The following is a 23,285-nucleotide window of genomic DNA, read 5'->3' on the forward strand; positions in this document are numbered from 1 at the left end:
TTGTACTTTCTGTAATGAAAAAAGAGAAAGAAAGAAAAATTCTAATTTATGTACCGTTACTTTTAATTATACTTAATGATACCTAAAGGCATAATTGTTTTATTTTTGAAATCAAACAATGCATTAAATGTACTATTGTTAATCTTTTTATTGTGAGAGCTTAATTGTATATCATATTAAAAATAAAATTCTTTAGATCTTTAAATAATAATAAAAAAGAAATGTATTGTTTCCAATTACACTATCAGCTTTTATTTGGTATGGATGCATGATAGAATGCAGCAATAATAATAATCTATAATTTTTTTTTTTTTTTTACCAATATATCAATTATATACCACTTTTTATGTCAACAAATCATTCTATTAATTAAGTTTTAAGAGAGACACCCCAGGTGAATAGGGTAAAACAATGAACTAATAGATATCACCATACTTCCCCAGCTGATTGATTACATTATGAATTGCAAACATTTCTGAAATGTTATGTTTAAATATGCAAATGAGACTAAATATGCGCTAATTTGCATAAATTAGAAAATTGGATGAAGTCAAGTTCAGAATTCTTGTTTAATTTTTTTGACATATTACATTTAAAGGTTTTTACAGAGGGAATATCGGATATCTATTATCAATCCATAAATCAGAAAATACTGTCAACAGCCAAAAAAAAAAAAAAAAAAAAAAAAAAATCATTTTTTTAGGAATAAAATGTAAGTATGTATGTAAGTTCTGCTGAAGTGGAGACTTCTGACTCAGAGCAGGAGAAAAAACTCATTTTGAGAAAACAGCCTTTACAGAGATTTACTGTAATTGAAATCTACAGATGCAAATAGATGTGCTATAAAATATACACAAGTGTATTTTGGATGTTTTCTTTCCGTCAGTCCAGAAACACACTTTATGAAAAGCCAAACAGTGCAAAATCTCAAAATTGACAGGTGCATGAAAAAACTGTTTTTGCCTATAGTGTCTCCCCTTGTAAAATACAATAAAACAGTTTGTGAATATATATTATATATATATTTATTTATATATACGTTTCCCCTTCACAGTGAGGACCAAATATCTGCTACTTATTAATATCTCGTTTTCCAAAACCACAAAAAAAATATATAATATATTAAAATATATATAATATTATAATATAATATATATAATTACAAGTGATTGAACAGATAAACCTTTTATTGATTTGACCTCAAAAAGGGATCATGTGACCAGTAGACCTGTAGCCAAAATAATGGACCATAATCAGCTAGAATATTTTAACTGAAAAAAAAAAAAAAAACCCTTTATAAAATATGCAAAATATAAGGAGATCATAAAACAACTGTAATTGCACTTGTAATGGTGTTTAATATGTCACTTCATTTAAAACTATAAGAAATGGTGCCGATGTCCAATCGTAGCCAAAGGAGTCAAACGCCAAGCACACAAACTGTCTGGTCACACAATTAAAAAGTAATAAAACAGCCCATTTCACGCTAAAAACAAAAGGTTTACTTCTGAGAGTATAAATACAAGTGAAAACAGGGGTGTGTGGAAAGGCATTTTAGATATGGAGCAGTTATAGATTGTTAAATAAATTTATTTAACAGATTTGCTAAATAAAATGACCTGATAATCTCAAAACTTATAGTATTGTTAGCTAGCTCAATAAGAGACCACATTCATTTACTCCAAATAAGCACAGATCCTTCACAGAGAGAACGATTTAACAAGAGGCCTAGCAGATTGTGTTTAATGACAGCGCAGTCCAGCAGATTGGGTTGACCAGATGAAGTCTCCTCCGTTTCAGCGAGGAGTCCTATCTTTCTGTGCTTTCCAATGTTTATTTCGCGGTTTTCGGTGAGGCCCGGGAGGTCTCGTTGATCCCTCTGGAGAGGCACGTGGGTTGTGGCGTGGCTCATGAAGTGGAGGCGGATATGGGGTTGAAGGACTGAAGTAGAATCCTCTGGCACTCGTTGGTCTCTGGGGTGGATGAGGAAACAGAGGCGGACGATAGGACTGTGGCTGAGGGGGTCTGGACCACGTCATGTCGTTTGTCTGTTGAGAAGGGCTGAGGAGAAATTGGGAGAATGAGTAAAGAACAGTGTTCATCAAACCTGTTGAATCATGCACAATAAGACCATGTTGATGATGATTAAAGCCTTGTTCAGAAGCGTGATTTCTTTCCCCCCCAAACCAGTTCAGTGCAAATCCTATTCTAAAGACTTCATTAGTCATGTCAAATCAGGTCTGATGCCTACACAACGCTACAACATAGGGCTGCACGATAAATCACAATGATTGCTCTCTTTTGTTTCCCAAAATATCTGTATTGGTTTCAATGTTTTCTATGGCAATGACGTCAACAACATGACAGGGTTTGCAGTGTTGTCTTATAATATGACAATGTGTAGCTGTGGCATTGGGGCACACTTTTTTTGCTGTTCACACAAAAATGGGATTTGGACTGACAGTCTGAACAAAGCTTTAGATGTTCACACAAATCACAAACCTTCTTCAAAGTCTTAAAAAAAGCACAGAAGAAGCTTACAAAAAATTATGCTGAGGTTCCCTGTGCCATTGGTGAGGTCCTTGTCCATTGAAACGAGGATCATGGTTATGCCGTTCTCTTCGATGATGAGGAGTTTGGAAGTTTGCAAGTCCCTGGGAGGGTTCTTGATCTGGTTCCTCCATTCCCTTGTTACTGTGTGTGAGATAAAATGAAATTAAAAGCAACAATATGATAAAAGAGCTCTCATGTAATCAAATCAAGTCAAAATGTATTTGTATTGTCCGATTCGTAATAGATGTTGTTATAAAGCAGGCCTTACATACAATCATGATGTTAATGTTTATTATATCGTAATATCTTCATGCCTCATTAACGCTACCCTACATCCTTACCTTTCCCAATGAATTTGGCTGCACTGATTTTGGGGGGGGAAATATCACGCTGTTCACACTGTCAGTCCAAATCCGATTGTAATCTGATCTAAACGATGGACTGTGTATCATACAAGCGGTAACCTCCCCCAGTTTCTCTTGAAGCCAATACGGAAGTGACAAACTGCAATTCATCGACTGGCCACTAGGGACAGGCTCCAAAAGAGAGCAGAATCTCACTGATGTGTTAAAGGATTAGTCCACTTTCAAATAAAATTTTCTTGATAATTTACTCACCCCCATCTCATCCAAGATGTTCATGTCTTTCTTTCTTCAGTCAAAAAGAAATGAAGGTTTTTGATGAAAACATTCCAGGATTATTCTCCTTACAGTGGACTTCAATGGACTCCAGACGGTTGAAGGTCAAAATTACAGTTTCAGTGCAGCTTCAAAGGGCTTTAAACGATACCAGATGAGGAATAAGGGTCTTATCTAGCGAAACAATCAGTCATTTTCGAAAAAATGTATATGCTTTATATAAACAAATGATCGCCTTTGTAAGTGCTTTCAAAACCGCATTTCCGTATTCTTCAAAAAGGTTACGCTGTATGTCCTACGCCAGTATATCCTTCAGCGCAGCGCCAGTTACATTTTAAGTAGAATAGGGAAGGCGTAGGACATACAGCGTAAGCTTTATGAAGAATACGGAAAGCGGAAGCACTTACAAAGGCGATCATTTGTTTATATGAAGCATACATATTTACATTTAGATAAGACCCTTATTCCTCTTCTGGTATCATTTAAAGCCCTTTGAAGCTGCACTGAAACTGTAATTTTGACCTTCAACCGTTCGGAAGCCATTGAAGTCCACTTTAAGGAGAATAATCCTGGAATGTTTTCATCAAAAACCTTCATATCTTTTCGACTGAAAAAAGAGAGACATGAACATCTTGGATGACATGGGGGTGAGTAAATTTTAGGAAAATTTTATTTGAAAGTGAACTAATCCTTTAAAATGCCTAATTTTACAGCAGAAAAAAAACATGTTTACAGCCTGGTACAAATTGTGGTTTTGGTCTATATAGTTAAATTTTCCCTTTCATGACAACTCTGAGGGGGTGAATATTTTTATAACTCATCCATTTAAATTATATTAAGCCTTAAAGTTCTGCATAATTAAGGGCGTGGCCACTTGAGTGACAGGTGAATTGCGCTGCTGTCTGTGAGCCATCACCTCAGCTAATTCCAGCCGCTGAACCTGGCATCTCTGCCATGTTTGTGCTTTTTTAGGGATATTTCATACAATTATCAAATAATACGGCTTGCTGTGCTTATGGTCGAGATGTAAGTCTGTGTACATGTGCACACATGCAGAAGATGAACAGAACACGTTGTTGGATCATCTTGGCATTGGCTAAAAGTTTTGTCTGCCAGATTTACTACAATGGCAATGGCTGGAGGATATGCCTCTCAAGAAACAGCAGCACTGCTGTGGCTATTATAACTAAAACTGGTGCACTATTTTGAAAAATTATACTTTGGACATGGGCTCATTTTTTTGAGAGAATCTACTGTATACGATCGTATACGGTTTTACAACATAAATGCTACTCAGATTGCATAATTTTTTGAATGATGATGGACAGCAGATCATTCAGAAGAAATGTGATGCAAACAATGGACAATATATCAATATTTCATGGATTTTACCCAAGTGCGACGGATTGAATTCATCTCACGATCGCTATTTCGTTATAAAGGTATGGAGTCCCGTTTTGATTTTGCGTGTTGTCATTGCACACCAAACACAAATTACAATATTACTGGTACTGGAGCATCTAGTATATCGTAAAAAAAAGACACCCTAGATTGACAGTAAACCTTTAGAACTTTCTAATGATATAAACTTGTTATCTTTATTAATATTATAGATAAGATAGCTCCTTAGCCTGATAACATGATCACGTCGCGCTAGGTGGGCGAGGTTTCAGCAACCAGGCACCTCAGTTCCAACCACGTCCTGTCTCTTTGCCCATTGTCAGTTATCCGGGAGTGACGTGCAATGACACGCTGCCAAAATGGCAACAGCTGCATTTTCACTTCAAAAATGCTCTTCAGAAATCTACAGGCGAGGTCCATTTTTTTTTTTTTTTTTTTTTAAACAGTCTATGGTATCGTAACCCTTCAGATTCAATTTGTGTGTCTAGTGGCTCTTTTTTGTTTTCTGAAATATCTGCATTGGTTTCAATGTTTTCTATGGCAATAACATCAACAACATGACAGGCTTTGCAATGTAGTCTTACAATATGACAATGTGTAGCTGTGGCACTGGACTACGTCTATTTTGTAAAAATCAGATTTTTATTTTTATTTTTTTGCCGTTCATACTCAGATTCAAGTGAGACATGCAAAAAAAAAAGAAAAAAAAAAAGAAAGGGATTTGGACTGACAGTCTGAACAAGGCTTTAGATGTTCACATAAATCACAAACCTTCTTAAAAAAAAAAAAAAAAAAAAGCACAGTAGGAGCTTACAAAAAGTTATGCTGGGGCCCCCTGTGCCACTGGTGAGGTCCTTGTCCATTGAAACGAGGATTATGGTTATGCTGTTCTCTTCGATGATGAGGAGCCTCATGTTGTGTCTCATTTGCAAGTCCCCGGGAGGGTTCTTGGTCTGGTTCCTCCATTCCTACGTTACTGTGTGTGAGATAAAAATAAAATTAAAAGCAACAGTACACTTCACCAAACAAGAGCTCTAAGGGCATCAAGTCAAGTCAAAATGTATTTGTATAGTCCTTTTCAGAATAGATGTTGTTATAAAGCAAGCCTTACATAATATCATGATGTTAAAGGCACAATATGTAAGATTTTTGGATTTAAATATCCAAAAACACTAGAACAATGTTTTATATTTTGTTGACTTGTGTACATTATCCCAAATGTTTCCAAAAATGTTTAAATCTAGAGAAATAAGCAATTTTAACAGACATGGACTGTGTCCGTGCGTCGCCTATCAATGACATCAAACCCGCATTACCCTCAGTTTCCGGTTTTATTTTTAGAAACCATGGAAACAATAAAGACACTTTAATATATTATGTGTTTTATTAGACATGTGAGCAACTGTTTGGATACATTCATCGACAGAAAACGAATCATTTTTCTTTGATTTACAGCGAGTACCATGTTTTACCATGCCTAATATCAATCTAGTTTACTGCAGTGTGCAACAAGTGTCTCATAGCAGCCGCTTTGCTTAGCGAATGCACAGAGTAGCACTATAACAACTTTCAACACACAAATGTATCTAATATGATAAAACAGCGCTGCTTTACCCCACATACGCATGAACGGAAGAAGTGGAAGCGGCGACTGCGGCACAATAAAAGCTCCGCTGCTCTCGAACCGTGTCATGTATCACGCTCATCTCTCATTATCAATCGCTCCAGCGGCCTCGTTCAGCTCGCACAACAATCGACCCTGCTCTGCTTCATACTACAGTAGCGTTAATAATCTCATCCATGAACATGATTTCTGCCCGAGTCCCGTCCCGATCCTTTTCCACTGGCTGTAGACATGAAGACAACACCTCCCATGATTCTGCGAAATCAAGGCGTCATCAAGCTACGCCTTTGTTTAGAATAAGCGACCTCTAGTGGCGAAAAATTACATATTGTGCCTTTAATGTTTATAATATCATAATATCTTCATGCCTTACAGTCGCATTTAGAAGATTAGAGCTGTGCAATAATTTAGTTTACATTTTACAGTGAACCAAGCAATTGAGATATGATGTGTATATATATATATATATATATTAGTATATATCATTTTATGTGAGTGTTCTGTACGTATGCATGATATATAACCAACTTTAGAACTGTGATATAATACAGTCTACACTTTGCAATGATATAAATAATCACACTGTTGAGATTTAAATCTACACATACAGTATGCATGTGTAGAAGAGCTCACCTTCTCTTGGGCCCCGTCCTCAGGTCATCTAGATAGTTCTGCCTCTCAATCGAGTGTCCTCTTGAAGCATTGAACACTGCAAGGAATCACACCATTTAGATAATACCAAAAAGCATGCAAATACATAAGTGTAAGTGAGTATACTTACAATTAATTGCTTTTTGGGGCTTCATCCCATCAACATCGATTAGGTATCTATGATACAATATTTAACAGTGACAACGGCTGGATGCATTATCTCATCTAAAGACAAAGTTGATGGATCACAAATATGGCCGGCACATTTGCAAACGTTCATAAAGAATATGACACTTACCGACAAATAAGATAGCCGGTGCGATTCAAACCATGTGTGCAATGAACACCAATCAGCTTATCTAAAAAAAGACATTTACAAAAGATTTCTATTTCAAATAAATGTTGTTCTTTTGAACGTTCTATTCATCAAAGGATCGTGAAAAAAATGCATCAAGGTTTCCATAAAAATATTAAGCAGCAAAACTGCTTTCAACATTGATAATAATAAGAAATGTTTCTTGAGCAGCAATTCATCATATTAGAATGATCTCCGAAGGATCATGTGACACGAAAGACTGGAGTAATGATGCTGAAAATTCAGCTTTGCATCACAGGAATAAATTATTTTAAAACATTCTACAATAAAAACAGTTTATATAATATAACAGTTTTATTTATATAATAGGGTCATTTTTGTTTTCAAATTGATTTAATTAACTGTAGCATACCGTTGTTTTCATTTTCCTGCAGAAAATGTCTAACGGCCTTCTTGAAGCTGAGAATCGTGGCATCGTTTGGCACTTCATGCCCTGCTGTGAAGATCTTCAGGTAGTAAAGCGTGTTTGGCAAATCCTGATACAAACACAATCACACATTTACAGACAATCAGTGCAACTTCCCTCCACCATGAAAAAACTAAACTGGTTTTTGTTCCAATCTGGTCAAGCTGGATTCTTCAGCAGGGAGGAGATGTGTTTAAGCCATTTATTTATCATCAAAAACACTGGCTTTAATTCCTACCTCTACTTTATAGTAACGAGTTGTGAAGGTCAGATCGATGATGAGACCCAGTTCTTGTCCTTCCTTCTCCAACATACGCACAAGATCAAACGGTCCAAATACTTCTGATTGTTTTAAATGATACCTGAAAGACTACAACAGGCAGCACTGGAATTAAACCCAAGTTCACATGATCATTTCAAGGAGAAGGATTTGTTCATGTCTTCAAACCTGTTTTAAAGGAACTTTGAAGGCTATGAAGCGTGATCCAGGGATCCGTTTGCCCAGTGCAGTATAGTCTGTCCATCTAAAGGGGAGATTGCTTTAGTAAAAAACACCCTTAAAAGGTTTACTTCAGTTAAAAAAAAAAAAAAAAAAAAAAAAAAAAAAAAAGAGTCAAATTATAAAAACTAACCTGTCAGGGACGCCATTTTTCTTATTTGAAGGCATGTCTTCACAGCAGCTGCTGTATAATGCCATACACTTTTGCAAAACACAGATATGTTTGATTACATCCCATACATGATATTAATTACAGTAAGCAAACCATATACCTCTACTGACACTAAACTTTTTATGAATCAGTCAGATTAAGTGTGTGAGATACAAGACTTAAAAACATCAGAATCAGACACTGGTTTCACTTTCAGCTAAAACAAACTTCATTTAATGTTCAGGCCTAAACAGTCTTTTTAAACTACTAAGTGTTGTGTTCGAGCTCTGTATTCCGTTAGGACAGATTTTATACTTAAATACGATAAAGAATTAAATCATTTTACTGAAAAGTAGCCGATTACCTCTGTGATACTCTTCTCAGACTTCCACGTTACAGAGAATCGCGTGCCCAACTCTTATGACGTAATTCATCTGTTGGAGAACTGCAGGAGCTGTCGCCGCTCTCAGGCCGGGAGGTGAACTGCAAGTCTTCAATCCAACCACAACTGAGCCAACAGAAACATCCGAAACACTTGATTCTACAGTAAGATATTTTTGAATAACAACCGTTAACTGTATAAAATTACCGTTGTCTTAGGAACCGGTTATAAAAGGCGTTCACACCAAGGACGATGATAACTATGTTTTATTCTATAATTTATTCTAATAATTCAACGGATCAGAGTCCGCTTATTCTGTTACCACACCTCAAGACATTGTTCAGATGTTGTATTTCAAAACATTTGTCAGGTTTTTGTCCTTAAAACGCTCTTGCGTGTAGGACTAATTTCTTACGCAAAAAACAAAAACAAAACAATTTTTTATTTATTTGCTTGGTCTTTGTCCTTTTGGGTTTTGGTTCTTTTGCTGTTGTGGGCTGGAGGCAGGGCCGCATTAAGACTGCAAGGGGCCCCTGGGCTTTACCTCTTGAGGGGGCCCTTCATCCACCAGAACTATTACCTACATTCACTCAATCTTCTTAATCACAAAGTGAAACTTATCAGCCTTTTATTTTGCATGAATAAATGCCGTTTTAACGTATCAATTCCAGCACTAGTCCTTGTCTTTTGGAAGTGCATGCAAACATGTCAGCAACACAAACCAAACTCTTCCAGTCTCAGTGTTTGAAGTCTCAGTCTTCCAGTCTCAGTGTCAAAATAGATGTTGTTCGTGAACAACCTGCTGCCATTACGCAAATTTTTACATTGTTATGTAGGTTTGTAACAGGAAGTGAGACTGGAATTGCTGAAGACTCGTTTTGGCAGTTCAGAATCAATTCATTCTTTAAGGCAAAAATTACTTTTTTATCCTTCACTTTGATCTTTAAAACAATGTGACAAAAACACACGCAAGTTCAAACCAAATGTTTAATGTCATGATTGTTACCATATTTGCATTAGTTTATATCCAGCTGGTTGCTTTTATCGATTCATTATGCAGCAAAGTTGCATAATTAAAACTAGTGTCATGAGAAAGCAAACTGTATTGTCATGCAGCAGACATATATAAACAAATCAGAAATACATTCTATTTCAGTTCTCTTTTATCATCACTGTAATACAATACAAATTTTATTTAAATAATAATCAGTGTCTAATGCTATGGCCTTTGTGTAGATATTTAAAGTCATCTTTAAGCATGACTGTTTGGATTTATATGAAATGGTAACAATTTATAATAGATTCCATCTGTAAGGTTAATAAAAGTATTGTTCATTGTTCATTTCAACATTTTAAGCACAGTACCTCATTGAACGTTTTAAGAAACTGTATTTTTGTATGATTTGAGGACCTTTAAAATAATTGAAATCATTTGGCGAAGTGATATGGACATTAAATGCGGTCAAGACTTGCCTGGAACTACTTTAGCCGTGTGTTTCCCATAGACTGTAAAAAAATATGGACTTAGTCATGGACTTAGTCTCTCATAAGCCATCTTAGCTGCGCGTCACCGCACGTCACTCCCGGATAACTGAAAATGGGCAAAGAGGCGGGACATGGTTTAAACTGAGGTGACTGGTTACTGAAACCACGCCCGCCTAGCTCGACATGACCATATTAGCAGGCAAAGGAGCTATCTATCTATCTTAGATACTAACTAAAATATTAATATTCTAATAATATAACTTATTATATTAGCAGTTAATAAAGATAAGTTATATTATTAGAAAGTTCTAAAGGTTTACTATCAATCTACGGTGTCTTTTTTACGATTTGCTCCAGAAATTTGTGTCGGGTTTGCACAAAACATGAAAAATCAAATGGGACTTCATACCTTTATAATGAAATAGTGATCGCGAGATGAATCCAATCCGTAGCACTTGGGTAAAATGTCCATGAGCGTCCATTGAAAAACAAACAACAGCACTTTTTGTCCAAAAAAGCATTAAATCCATGAAATATTGGCATATTATCCATTGTTTGCATCACATTTCTTCTGAATGATCTGTTCTTCAAGAATGCAATCTGAGCAGCGTTTATGTTGTAAAACTGTATATGATCATATATAATTTTTCAAAATGCAGCAATTTTAGTTATAATATCCAAGCAGTGCTGTCGGAGTTTGTGGTGTCTTGAGAAGCATAATCTCCAGTCATAGTAAATCTCAGGAACAAAACTTTTAGCCAATGCAAAGATGATCCAACAACGCGTGTTCTGTTTCTTCCGCATGCGAGCACATCTACACAGACGCACATCTGTCTCGACCATTAATGCAGCAAGCCATATTATTTTATAATTGTATATATTATTATTTTACAATTACATAAAATAATCCAGAAAAAAGGCACAAACACGGCAGAGATGCCAAATTCAGCGGCTGGAATTAGCTGAGGTAACATGACGGCTCACAGACAGCAGCGCGATCCACCTGTCACTCAAGTGACCACGCCCTTAATTATGCAGAACTTTAAGGTTTAATATCATTTAAACGGATGAGTTATAAAACAAATTCACCCCCCTCAGAGTTGTTATGAAGGGCAAAATTATCAGTATAGACCAAAACCACAATTTGTACCAGGCTGTAAACATGTTTTTTTTTCCCAAAAATTTTTAGCTCATATTTACACTGTCTGAATCATTCCCTGTTCAGTGCACTATGTGCCAATTACCACGTAGAAACTAGTAAATGTGTGAACAAATGACCGATTAGGAGCAGCTTCAGTGTCTGTTGATAGTGTAGGAGGAAGCGGGACTTCAGATTCTAGAGAGCATTTGATTGGTCCGAAGATTTGATGAGAAGCTGAAGTGCGATGTGATGTCATTGAAAATCCATGATCCATTTTAGCGGAAGTGAGAGACTGTAAGTTTTGAATGCTTATATCTCCTAAATGCGAATTTTGTCATTGTTTTGGAACACACCAGCTTATTCATAAACTTAAGGCTAACATATTCATACTGAAAGCTAAAAAAACTTAAATTTTACTTTAAAGTTCTGAATAATAAAGGGCGTGGCCACTTGAGTGACAGGTGGATTGTCGCTGCTGTCACATCACCTCAGCTTCACCCACGTCCCGCCTCTTTGCCCATCTGCCAAGATGGCAACAGCCAGCTTTAGGTTTCAAAAATGCTCTTCAGAAACCTACAGGTGACGTCACGAACACTACGTCCATATTTTTTTACAGTCTATGGTGTTTTCCTTAGGACACTCGTCAACCAATCAGATTCAAGCATTCAACAGCCCTGTAGTTTTAAATGTTATAATTCTACGAGAATATAAGAAAATGCACAGGAATTATTAAAATCACATTCAGAAGGTTTTGTCCAGCTGATGAACAATAAAAAAATAGGACAGCCAATCAAAAGCTTGAACATTTAAAGTGACTGATAGAAAACTGCAGTGCAAACAGAAGTGTGGACGCTAATACAGTTGTGGTTATAAGCTACTGTTATCGTTCTTGGTTTGGCCTATACGTAAAAAAAAAACAAAAAACAAATGTTTAAAATGATGTATACTCATATATATAAAGCTGGAGGGCAAATACCGGCCACTTATTAGCCTGTTGGACACTTTCATTCGTGGAATAAATTAATCATTAATATTTATGGAAGTTTGCGCATTTAATCTTTGTTTTTAGTCAACTAAATTTACTCTCACATGTTTTAGAGAGCTAGCATGAATAAAGATGGGGCAAATGGATCTGAACATAGCTAACTTTAAAGTAGCTACTACTTATTGAATTTTACATTGCAGAAGAATCAGGAATTAAACTTTCATATACAGTAGCAGGAAACAGTTGGGTAGCTTCTTAGGTAGACAGATATAAAAGTACACAGTTACTTTTTAAGGAAGTCTGGCAGACGAGGGAAAGCTGTGATGTAAAACGTAACGAAAAGGAATGTTTCTCTGGAGCTATGCATTCCACCGGTGAACTGTGTGAACTGCACAATGAGTCACAATGTGCCTGCAGAATATAATATTAAAAAAAAGTAATAAAATAAAATAATATAAAACATTTATTTCTCATCTAAATTAGGCCTATTCTACATTATAGGCTATTCATTTTCTTTGCTTAAAAAAGAAATAGTGGAGACTAGTTGAATAGTGGGGCTAGTTGCCCCACAAGGAAGGGCTATGTGAATATGAGTTTTTAAATCCAAAGTCCAATTTGACTTTGGTTTTAAATCATTTGATTGCTTTGAACAATCCTCTTCCTTCATTATAATATCTGTAATAATAACAATGCTTTGTTATTTTTGTATGTTAACTTTTACAAAAATTGTTGAATACAAATAAGGTAAACTGTTCTGAACATTATTTAGAATACCTACTGTGTGGATGCTAAAGATGAAGAAAATGGGAAATATACCAGGAAAGATTTGGGTAGACAGACAGATAAGAAAATTACACCTTTGAAGGAAGTGAGAGAGACGAGGGGAATGCAGTGTGAAACTAATCACGCAATGTTCCTCTGGAGACAGGAATGCCACCGTACAACACGTATTCTAGCTGTGAACTGTCTTTAAATTAAACAGAATTTATTCTCATCCATCCATATTCCTTGAATAAAAAAGTTCATTTAGAAGTGATTTTGACACAAATTCTTGTTTGCACCATTTTGAATGTTAGTTGCCTTAAATTAGAAAGCTGTGTGTGAATTCTCTCCAATCTCAAGTTTGAACATCATTACATTTTTGTCATATCTGTTACGGCTTTTCAGTCACATTTTACTCGAGTGAAGTTGTCACATTTCATACACCAATCAGGCATAACATTATGAGCATTGACAGGTGAAGTAAATAACACTGATTATCTCTTCATCACGGCACCTGTTAGTGAGTGGGATGTGTTAGGCTGCAAGTGAACATTTTGTCCTCAAAGTTGATATGTTAGAAGCAGGAAAAGGATTTGAGTGAGTTTGACAAGGGCCAAATTGTGATGGCTAGACGACTGGGTCAGAGCATCTCCAAAACTGCAGCTCTTGTGGGGTGTTCCTGGTCTGCAGTGGTCAGTATCTATCAAAAGTGGTCCAAGAAAGGAACAGTGGTGAACCGGCGACAGGGTCATGGGCGGCCAAGGCTCAATGATGTACGTGGGGAGCGAAGGCTGGCCTGTGTGGTTCGATCCAACAGACAAGCTGCTGTAGCTCAAATTGCTCAAGAAGTTAATGCTGGTTCTGGTAGAAAAGTGTCAGAATACACAGTTTGTTTGTTGCATATGGGGCTGCATAGTCACAGATCAGTCAGGGTGCCCATGCTGACCCCTGTCCAAGAGCCAACAGTGGACACGTGAGCATCAGAACTGGACCACGGAGCAATGGAAGAAGGTGGCCTGGTCTGATGAATCATGTTTTCTTTTACATCGCGTGGATGGCCGGGTGAGTGTGTGTCACATGGCACCAGGATGCATTATGGGAAGAAGGCAAGCCTGCAGAGTCAGTGTGATGCTTTGGGCAATGTTCTGCTGGGAAACCTTGGGTCCTGCTATCCATGTGGATGTTACTTTGACACGTACCACCTAGGTAAGCATTGTTGCAGAACATGTACACCCTTTCATGGAAATGATATTTCCTGGTGGCTGTGGCCTCTTTCAGCAGGATGAAAATGGTTCAGGAATGGTTTGAGGAGCACAACAACGAGTTTGAACTTGGCCTCCAAATTCTCCAGATCTTATCCAGCATTTGTGTGATGTGCTGAACAAACAAGTGCGATCCATGGAGGCTCCACCTCGCAACTTACAGGACTTAAAGGATCTGCTGTGAACATCTTGGTGTCAGATACCACAGCACACCTTCAGGGGTCTAGTGGAGTCCATGCCTCGATGGGTCAGGGCTGTTTTGGCAGCAACACAATATTAGGAAGGTGGTCATAATGTTAGGCCTGACTGGTGTTATGTTGTTATTGTATATTCTTCATGTTGGCAAAAAAAAGTGTTGTTTTACTGCAATATTTAAATTAGTTGAAAAACCCATTATTGGCTATTTTATGCAGGTTCCCATTGTGACATTTTCCATGTAATATGACACCGTGCTTCTGTCAATGTGTATTAAAGGATTAGTCCACTTTTAAATATACTTTTCCTGATAAATTTACTCACCCCCATGTCATCCAAGATGTTCATGTCTGTCTTTCGTCAGTCGAAAAGAAATGAAGGTTTTTGAGGGAAACATTCCAGGATTTTTCTCCTTACAGTGGATTTCAATGACTACCAACAGATTGAAGGTCAAAATTACAGTTTCAGCGCAGCTCAAGAACAGTTTCCTCAAAAACCTTCATTTCTTTTCGACTGACGAAAGAAAGACATGAACATCTTGGATGACATGGGGGTGAGTAAATTTATCAGTGAAAGTGTATTTAAAAGTGGATTAATCCTTTAAATGAACTCAGTAGTTTGTTTCCACGTTACACTGAATGAAATTTGGTGTAGGATTCACTTTGAAACAATGTTCACAAAATCGAATTGCTTGTAAGTTTCCCAAATAATTGCAAAGAAATAGTAACATATTCAATTAAACATTTTTGTTTTTAAACACAATTTTGAAGTAGAAAGACTGAAATAGTATTTTCTTCTTGTACTCAATCAGTTTTTTTTTTTCCTTTACAGTGTGCCTGTACAGAAAGATTAACTTTCAATAATAATTATAAACTATCTAGAAATATTAATTGGATCTCCCCTAATTTTCTGTCCCTGACTTCAGTCAAATTGCTGCTTCCTGCTTCCTCACAAATCTTTGCAAGTGTAAATACCTAAAAAGCACCTACAGGTTTTATTCCCTTTTAGGTTTGCAGACATCAAGCACCTGACGAAGTTGTGCAATCATGAGTGATGACACACAAAGGTATTCCTTGGAAAGCCATAAATGATAAGACTTCTGAAATAAGGGCAGGGCTCTCATACTATAAATGCAGGCAGATAACTTAGAGAACTAAGCCAGCTTATTCGGACACAATTTGATTGCACTGAAAATCAGCGTTTGACAGAAGAGAGAACCATGTCTTTTTGTAGATTTCCTTTCACAGAAAACAAGAGAATGAAGAACAGGGCGTTAATAGTGTCTGTGGAGAACTTCTATCCAGATGCAGGTCTGAGCAAGAGGAACGGTGTGAAGAGAGACTCTCGGAGACTTCACAAAATCCTCTCCAAACTCGGCTTCTCTGTGGAAATCAGAATAGACATTGAAGCAGAAGAGATCAGTGAAGCATTTAAAGCAGGTAATGTGAGCCATCATAATGTATTGATGATTACTTTTCTACAGAATTTAGGTTTTATAACTGCAATGTTCCTTTTCATGTTATGTGATGATCCAAAAACATATTTAACTTTAAATTTAAGTCAATGTTTAACAGTAGATGCATTTGCAGATGCAACTTATTTTTACACCCCTTTTGTTGTTGTAAATTCTTCTATTTATAAGAAGAAGCAAAGTTGTGGTTTGGATGCCATTATGAATCAGTCAAATTTGATTGCAGATAATCACAGTAGTAGACTTTTTAATAATAAGCTTAAAAATAAAACTTGCACCATCCATTCCAGATGCTCACTAACTTTGTCCTCCATCCTCAGAGAGCGAGAAGAAGGTCAAAGACTGTTTTGTGGGCATCATATCCACTCATGGTGAGGAGGGTGTTGTGTTTGGTGCTGACGGATGTGCCGTGAAACTGGCCGAGATCTACAGCTACTTTGGAGGCCCTTCAATGGTGGACAAGAGCAAACTCTTCCTGATCCAGGTATAATTTCTGAAATATGAACTCTTGTTACCTTTCATATTCCTGCATTAGGGTCTGTGCTCTAAGTATCGATGGGTTGTTACAGATTTTAATTGAATGTTTGTTCGTGACTTTTTGCTGTGCAGGCTTGTCGAGGACATGAGTTAGATGGAGGTGTGGAGGTGGAGACAGACTCTTCATTCTCAGAGGAAGAGGACGGCTTGTCTGAGCTTTTTTCCATTCCTATGGACACTGCAGTTATGTACGCCACATCACCAGGTACCATTTATTATCTCCAGAACATTGTTTGCATAGATCGGAAAGTCACAATCGCTTCACTTCCTCACTCACGTTCATGTGTCGCATTTGTTTTGAAGGTTACGGTGCGTTCATGCATCCTCTGGGCTCGGTGTTGATTCAGACTCTCTGTGATTTGCTGGAAAAGGAAGGAGGTCCAGATCTGGAGATCACAAAACTTCTGACTCGACTAAACCACCAGGTGGCCTACAACTTCCAATCGAGAGGGGAAAAGTTGGGCGGCAAAAAGCAGATGCCGTGCTTTGTGACCCGCTTTACCAGAGAAGTTTTCCCGTTCATGGACAGCAGGACGGCAGCAGCAGAAGATTTGAGCTTGACCTTTGCAGCCACAAAACTCATTGATGAACCCAGAAGGTCCCGGAAGAGCTCCATCAGCTGAAGATCATTTAACAGAGACTGACTGTGAAGAATATGATTTGTTAGTCATCTATATTATCTCATTTGATGAGATAACATAACGCCACAGCAGGAAATGAACTGTTGGGAAACGTGCCGGATGTGTCCTATTTTATAGTGTTCCTTTGAAGTCTTAGGGAATTTGCTGCTACTTTTATTTATTGTTCTAAAGTAAAACAATAATATGAATATTCTGTTATTTATTTTGTGTTATTATATATGTAAATATGTGATATGCAAATAAAACCTACATTTGAGACAGTTTTTGAAATTGTGCAACAGCATTTAATCAAATACTGATTCCGAGAAAGACTGAGCATGTTGGAAACAAACATTACACCCGGTTATGTCATAGTCATACATAGTCATTATTTACTGTACTTCAAGGTGTGAACCGTTTATTGCACACCGTATTAGGTTCAAGTGCTCATGTGATGTGAGTTGACAGCCAATCCAGACTTTCATGGCCCGTTGGTCACAAACACGAATGCCAGGTTCCATTTAACTGTATGTAGAGTGATGATTAACATTTCTATGGCATGTTAGACACTAAATGAGCATCTGGAATGTCAGTAACAAATTGTCTGGTAATTCTCTACTTACTGGAACTTCCAGATGACACTGTCATTTATCTATTAGCATCTGAGACATGAGCATCATCATGAGTTGTAGTACTTCTTGACTAGAAAGACTGGAACACACTGTACCAAGATTACTTTATCAAGAGAAACAGACGTCAATGACAACATGCAATCCGCAAGAAACTAACTTTTACAGCCATAATTTAAAAGCAGGTACTGATAGACACCTAAAGGCTCACAGTTAAGCAGACATTAGTTTTATTTTGTCATAAACTTATCAATTATTGATGATAGCTAAAAAATAGGTCTATAAATAAATAAATATTTATTATTATATTTTTTACAAATATGAGTAAAAAATGAATTCCTCAAAAAAAATGAAAACCTGGAAGTTCACATCACCCCAGTTCCCTCATCAAAACCCCGACAGACTTTTTACAGTGCGCTTTTGGATTATTGTAGAAAATAAGCTCTGTGACCAGCAAAAGTTTATGATTCTTACATATTCAGTTCATAATGATAATCTTCACAAATTATCCACTTTTATGGATTTGAAGCATAAAAATAATGGACAAGGCTACATCTGAAATCGCATACTCTGTTGAGCTGTTACTCTTTTTGAATAAGTACTTACTTTAAGAAGTATGTTCTATATAGTTGTCATGAACTGTTGAGGTGTGAAGGTTGAGGATCCTTTGTAATAAAAGGACGTAATCCAAAACAGGCAAGAGGTCAAAACACATGCAAATTCATCCAAAACAAACACCAGGCAGGAAACTTGGGTAATCCAGAAAAGAGGCAGCGGACAAAACCATGAAACAGATAAACAAAGACACGCTCAAAGGCGTGCTAAAATACAAACTCGTTTCTGGAAAGTCTGCAATTAATAAAATGATTTAAAATAGCCAAATTCAGGTGCTGAGAAACGTAACACGTAGCTTACCTAGTACGTGACAACGCTGTTTATTGACTCAGAGAAACTTGAAAAGCAACTGTTACAAAGTAAACACCGGTGTTTACTTTTAAAAGTAATGCTTTACAATATTGTGTTACTCCCTAAAAAGTAACTAACTGTGTTACTTAGTTACTTTCTAAGAAAAGTAATTTGTTACATTACTTTTGCGTTACTTTTTCTCACCTGTGCTGGGCTTGCTTATTTGTTTTTTAATAACAACAAAAGTTATATTTTCAGCAAATGATAAGGCCCTTTAACACCAAAAGTGAAATGAATAAGCTTCAGGCTGAAGGAAATGCATATTTACTCCTGTACAGTAGAGGGCGCAGCTCAAACAAACCTTGCCATTCCAGATTAAAGAAGAATAGGATACAGGAGAAAGAAGTTCTTATTTCTAAATATAATCTAAAGTAATTTTTGCTTTTTAGTATGGTTAAATTGATCATTGAAGGTCAGCAGTAAAGACACTAGTTAATAAAGTGAGATTAAATACATAAAGTATATTTGTGTAATTTAATATAGTTAATTATAACAGGTTTGTGTAAAATTCCAAGATTGCATTTCACTGTTTTTATTCATTTTGAGAAATACTGAATGTTTTCGTGCAATTGAGATGAGTAAATGCATGTTCACATTTAGACTAGAACTACAATAACCATCATGTTCATACAGCGCACACAACACCTCTGCACTTTATTTCTCTCAACATGAGGAGAGAGCTGTCAGTCAATAAATGTGAAAAAGTTATTTGCTTTACTTATTTAAAAAAGTAACAGATATTTTTTTGTATACTGAAAAAGTAGTTACTTTACTAGTTACTTGAAAAAAGTAATCTGATTTTGTAACTCAAGTTACTTGCAATGCGTTAATCCAACACTTGCAAACACACAAAATACGAAAAGCATGTCACCCTGTGTAGCATGTCACCAAATGTAGCATAATTTTAATTTGAAAGATTTGAGCTTATGACTGGAAGTTTTCAGTCTTTTCTATTTTTCTACTATTAATTTTGTTGCAATTTTCTTACATCCTCAGTTACCAACAAAACATTTCTTGTAAATTGGAAGATAAATATAAGCACCTACAAAGCTAGTAAATCACCTTTTTATGAGCTAAAGCTTCTAAATTGCCTGGGAAGTGCCAGTGTTGCGTAGACTGTTGACACGGTTAATGTCTGGAGGAAACACTCCATATATAGCATGACAAACTGCAAATGAGTCTCATTAAGGCTGGACTCACTTGTTATATGATGTTGAGACAGACTCTCCTTATTCTCACACAGTTTTTGACTGCATTATACTTCAGAGTTTGACAAAAGAGAGAACCATGTCTTTTTGTAGATTTCCTTTCACAGAAAACAAGAGAATGAAGAACAGGGCGTTAATAGTGTCTGTGGGGAACTTCTATCCAGATGCAGGTCTGAACAAGAGGAACGGTGTGAAGAGAGACACTCAAAGGCTTCACAAAATCCTCACCAAACTTGGCTTCTCTGTGGAAATCAGAATAGACATTGAAGCAGAAGAGATCTGTGAAGCATTTAAAGCAGGTAATTATATTGTTTAGTCTAATAAGTATTTTTTCTCCCAAGCAAAATTCATGTTTCATATCTGCTATGTTTGCTTTTGTGTTACATAAGGTCATTTATTGGAGCCAAAGTCCATGTCTGTTAATAATAGGCATAGCAAGTACAGATTGGCACAAACTCTGTTTTAACTTGTACATTTTTTGTTGAAAAACTATTTGACTTCAATATGCAAAGAAATTACGATTCTTCTTGAGTTTGGCAGTGTTGAAAGACAATTTGGTATTGCTATTAATCAGAAATGAATTAATCATATGAGCAACAAACCTAGTCAATGACTAAAAGTCACGCATACTTGATGCGATTTGATTGGAAGAGATTGTGTCATTGTAAATCACTCTTTAACCTCCTGAACAATGACAGCTTATGGATATTGCCTGAAGATAGTTAATACTTTCAATGGGAACAAATAAGCTCAAAAAAGAACACATGCAGAATCTGTTCCTTTTGTTTAGTTATACATCACTGGGTTTTTTAACTAATTCTCTGTCCTCAATCCTCAGAGAGCGAGAAGACGGTCAAAGACTGTTTCGTGGGCATCATATCCACTCATGGTGAGGAGGGTGTTGTGTTTGGTGCTGACGGATGTGCCGTGAAACTGGCCGAGATCTACAGCTACTTTGGAGGCCCTTCAATGGTGGACAAGAGCAAACTCTTCCTGATCCAGGTACAATTTCTGAAAAATGAACTTACTTGTGACTGTCATGCTCTTGCACAAGAGCCTGTGCTTCAGCAACTGTTCCAGTTTTGAATTCCTCCACCCTATACTTTTTGTTTTTAGCATTTTGAAAATGTTTACATTTTTTACTTGAAGCAGAATTGTACAGACTCCTACACATGACATGCGGGACAAACAAAAAACGTTGACATGATTTAGAAAAGGCTAAAACGTCTTTTAAAAAGTCACACTTGTACTGTTCACAGTCAAAAATTACTGCCATAGTGCAAAGCTTATGTCATGGATGTTCACCAAATAAAATATGTATACATGAAATATTGATTTTGAGTTGGATATTATTCTTAAAGCTTGCAGCTTGTTACAGATTTTAATTGAATATTTATTATTGTGACTTTTTGCTGTGCAGGCTTGTCGAGGTCATGAGTTAGATGGAGGTGTGGAGGTGGAGACAGACTCTTCATTCTCAGAGGAAGATGACGGCTTGTCTGAGCTTTTTTCCATTCCTATTGACACTGCAGTTATGTACGCCACATCACCAGGTACCATTTATTATCTCCAGAACATTGTTTGCATAGATCGTAAAGTAAAAAATACTTCATTTCCTCACTCACGTTCATGTGTCGCATTTGTTTTGAAGGTTACGGTGCGTTCATGCATCCTCGGGGCTCGCCGTTGATTCAGACTCTCTGTGATTTGCTGGAAAAAGAAGGAGGTCCAGATCTGGAGATCACAAAACTTCTGACTCGACTAAACCACCAGGTGGCCTACAACTTCCAATCAAGAGGGGAAAAGTTGGGTGGCAAAAAGCAGATGCCGTGCTTTGTGACCCGCTTTACCAGAGAAGTTTTCCCGTTCATGGACAGCAGGACGGCAGCAGCAGAAGATATGAACTTGAATTTTGCAGCCACAAAACTCATCAGTGAACCTGTAAGGTCCCGGAAGAGCTCCATCAGCTGAAGATCATTTAACAGAGACTGACTGTAAAGAATCTGATGAGGGGAATCTTTATCTCAGATAAACTTTTCTATAACATCTTTCAAAGTATCTCACCGGAGACTGATAATGAATCCAGTGACGTCATGTCACGTAAAGTTTAATCTTCTTCAAGAAGTGAGTGGTTGGGAAAGTTGCCAGATCTGACCTGTGCTTTCTTAGTGTCCATTCATGTGTCATGAGTTTTTGCAATCTCCTAATGTATATATGGTGCTCAATAAAAAACGGTGTGGAAATGGTGCTACATTTTTTTTAGGATTCGTTGATAAATAGAAAGCTTTTATTTCAAAAAAGAACTTTGTCACAGTTATCTGGACTCATTCACCTTTAGTTTCGTTCTCATGGACTTTCAGTTTTGTTTTCATCAGTCACGTGTGTTCCTTTAAGTTTTCTTGCCAGTCATCAGTTCCCATGGACACACATCAGACCATCACAGCTGTTCATCATCTCCTCATCATCACTGTGTATTTAAGGTGCGTTCACGCCACCTCGTAATTCCAAGATTCTAGCTTGTAAAAAGCTACAGCTTGTAGGATGGCCGCTGTACCACCTGACTGCTGTAGATTCATTTAGGTATTGATAGTGGTGCCATAGAAACACATAATTCCCACTCCGAAGACATGAACAGCTCTGAATATAATGTCACGTGTTGTCATCTCAAGATTCCAGTAAATACGAGGTGGCGTGAACGCAGCATTAGTTCCTCACGTTCACTCTGTGCTGGTCAGCGATGTTCATGTTTGCTAGTGTTTTTCTGCACACTGTTACTGTCTACCCTTTTGTTTAAATAAAACATTTTGATATTTGTAGCCCATCTTCATTTTGTGACAATCTTTTTTAACATTATAAAAGAGTAATTAAAGTGCAAGTACAGAATAATTGACGATGGGCTGTTGAATTATTAGAAAATAATGCACACCTGAGGTGGTAATGCCATTACACCTCAAGTGTACTTCGGTAAAGTTGGTTTTATATTTGCACATTCGGACTTCTGATAAATTCAGACTTTACAATAAATGTGCAATAAATTAATGTTTGCGAATTTTAAGCAGCGACATGATATTGACAACCAACGATTGTCAACTTACAACATTTTTCACAGTCGATCAAAATAAGCAAGTATTTTTTTAATGGCATATTTACTTGTGAATGTCCACTGAATGTCCAATGTAGTGTGATTAACAAGGCTACTGAATACGGATGTCCGAATGTGCAAATATAAAACCAACTTTACCAAAGTCTCAAGTGTGCATTATTTTCTAATAATTCAACAGCCCGGAGTCAATTATTTTGCTTATACTATGGTTACCACACTTCAAGACACTGTTCAGATGTT

General features: G+C 36.8%; 3 protein-coding genes across 3 annotated transcripts; 2 read left to right on the forward strand and 1 right to left on the reverse strand.

The window, feature by feature from the left end:
• Positions 1-1,169: 1,169 nt before the first annotated feature.
• dusp11 (dual specificity phosphatase 11 (RNA/RNP complex 1-interacting)) lies at positions 1,170-8,810 on the reverse strand. Its single transcript, XM_048181052.1, has 11 exons — positions 8,664-8,810; positions 8,282-8,349; positions 8,098-8,173; positions 7,888-8,019; positions 7,596-7,719; positions 7,166-7,226; positions 6,998-7,044; positions 6,850-6,925; positions 5,407-5,568; positions 2,542-2,694; positions 1,170-2,061 (listed from the first exon to the last, which is right to left on the reverse strand). Exons 2-11 carry the CDS (start codon positions 8,344-8,346, stop codon positions 1,797-1,799), a joined length of 1,161 nt encoding a protein of 386 aa, XP_048037009.1. The 5' UTR covers positions 8,347-8,349; positions 8,664-8,810; the 3' UTR covers positions 1,170-1,796.
• A 6,871-nt stretch (positions 8,811-15,681) lies between these two features.
• Positions 15,682-22,758, forward strand: LOC125262343 (caspase-7-like). The gene is made up of 5 exons (XM_048181055.1): positions 15,682-15,744; positions 20,036-20,241; positions 20,781-20,944; positions 21,363-21,495; positions 21,594-22,758. The coding sequence occupies exons 1-5, from the start codon at positions 15,731-15,733 to the stop codon at positions 21,911-21,913; spliced, it is 837 nt and encodes a 278-aa protein (XP_048037012.1). The 5' UTR covers positions 15,682-15,730; the 3' UTR covers positions 21,914-22,758.
• LOC125262341 (caspase-3-like) lies at positions 15,731-17,442 on the forward strand. Its single transcript, XM_048181053.1, has 4 exons — positions 15,731-15,950; positions 16,303-16,466; positions 16,592-16,724; positions 16,823-17,442. Exons 1-4 carry the CDS (start codon positions 15,731-15,733, stop codon positions 17,140-17,142), a joined length of 837 nt encoding a protein of 278 aa, XP_048037010.1. The 3' UTR covers positions 17,143-17,442.
• Positions 22,759-23,285: the final 527 nt, after the last annotated feature.

This window comes from Megalobrama amblycephala, linkage group LG2 (assembly GCF_018812025.1).
Source record: "Megalobrama amblycephala isolate DHTTF-2021 linkage group LG2, ASM1881202v1, whole genome shotgun sequence".
In the NCBI taxonomy this organism is placed as follows: Eukaryota; Metazoa; Chordata; class Actinopteri; order Cypriniformes; family Xenocyprididae; genus Megalobrama; species Megalobrama amblycephala.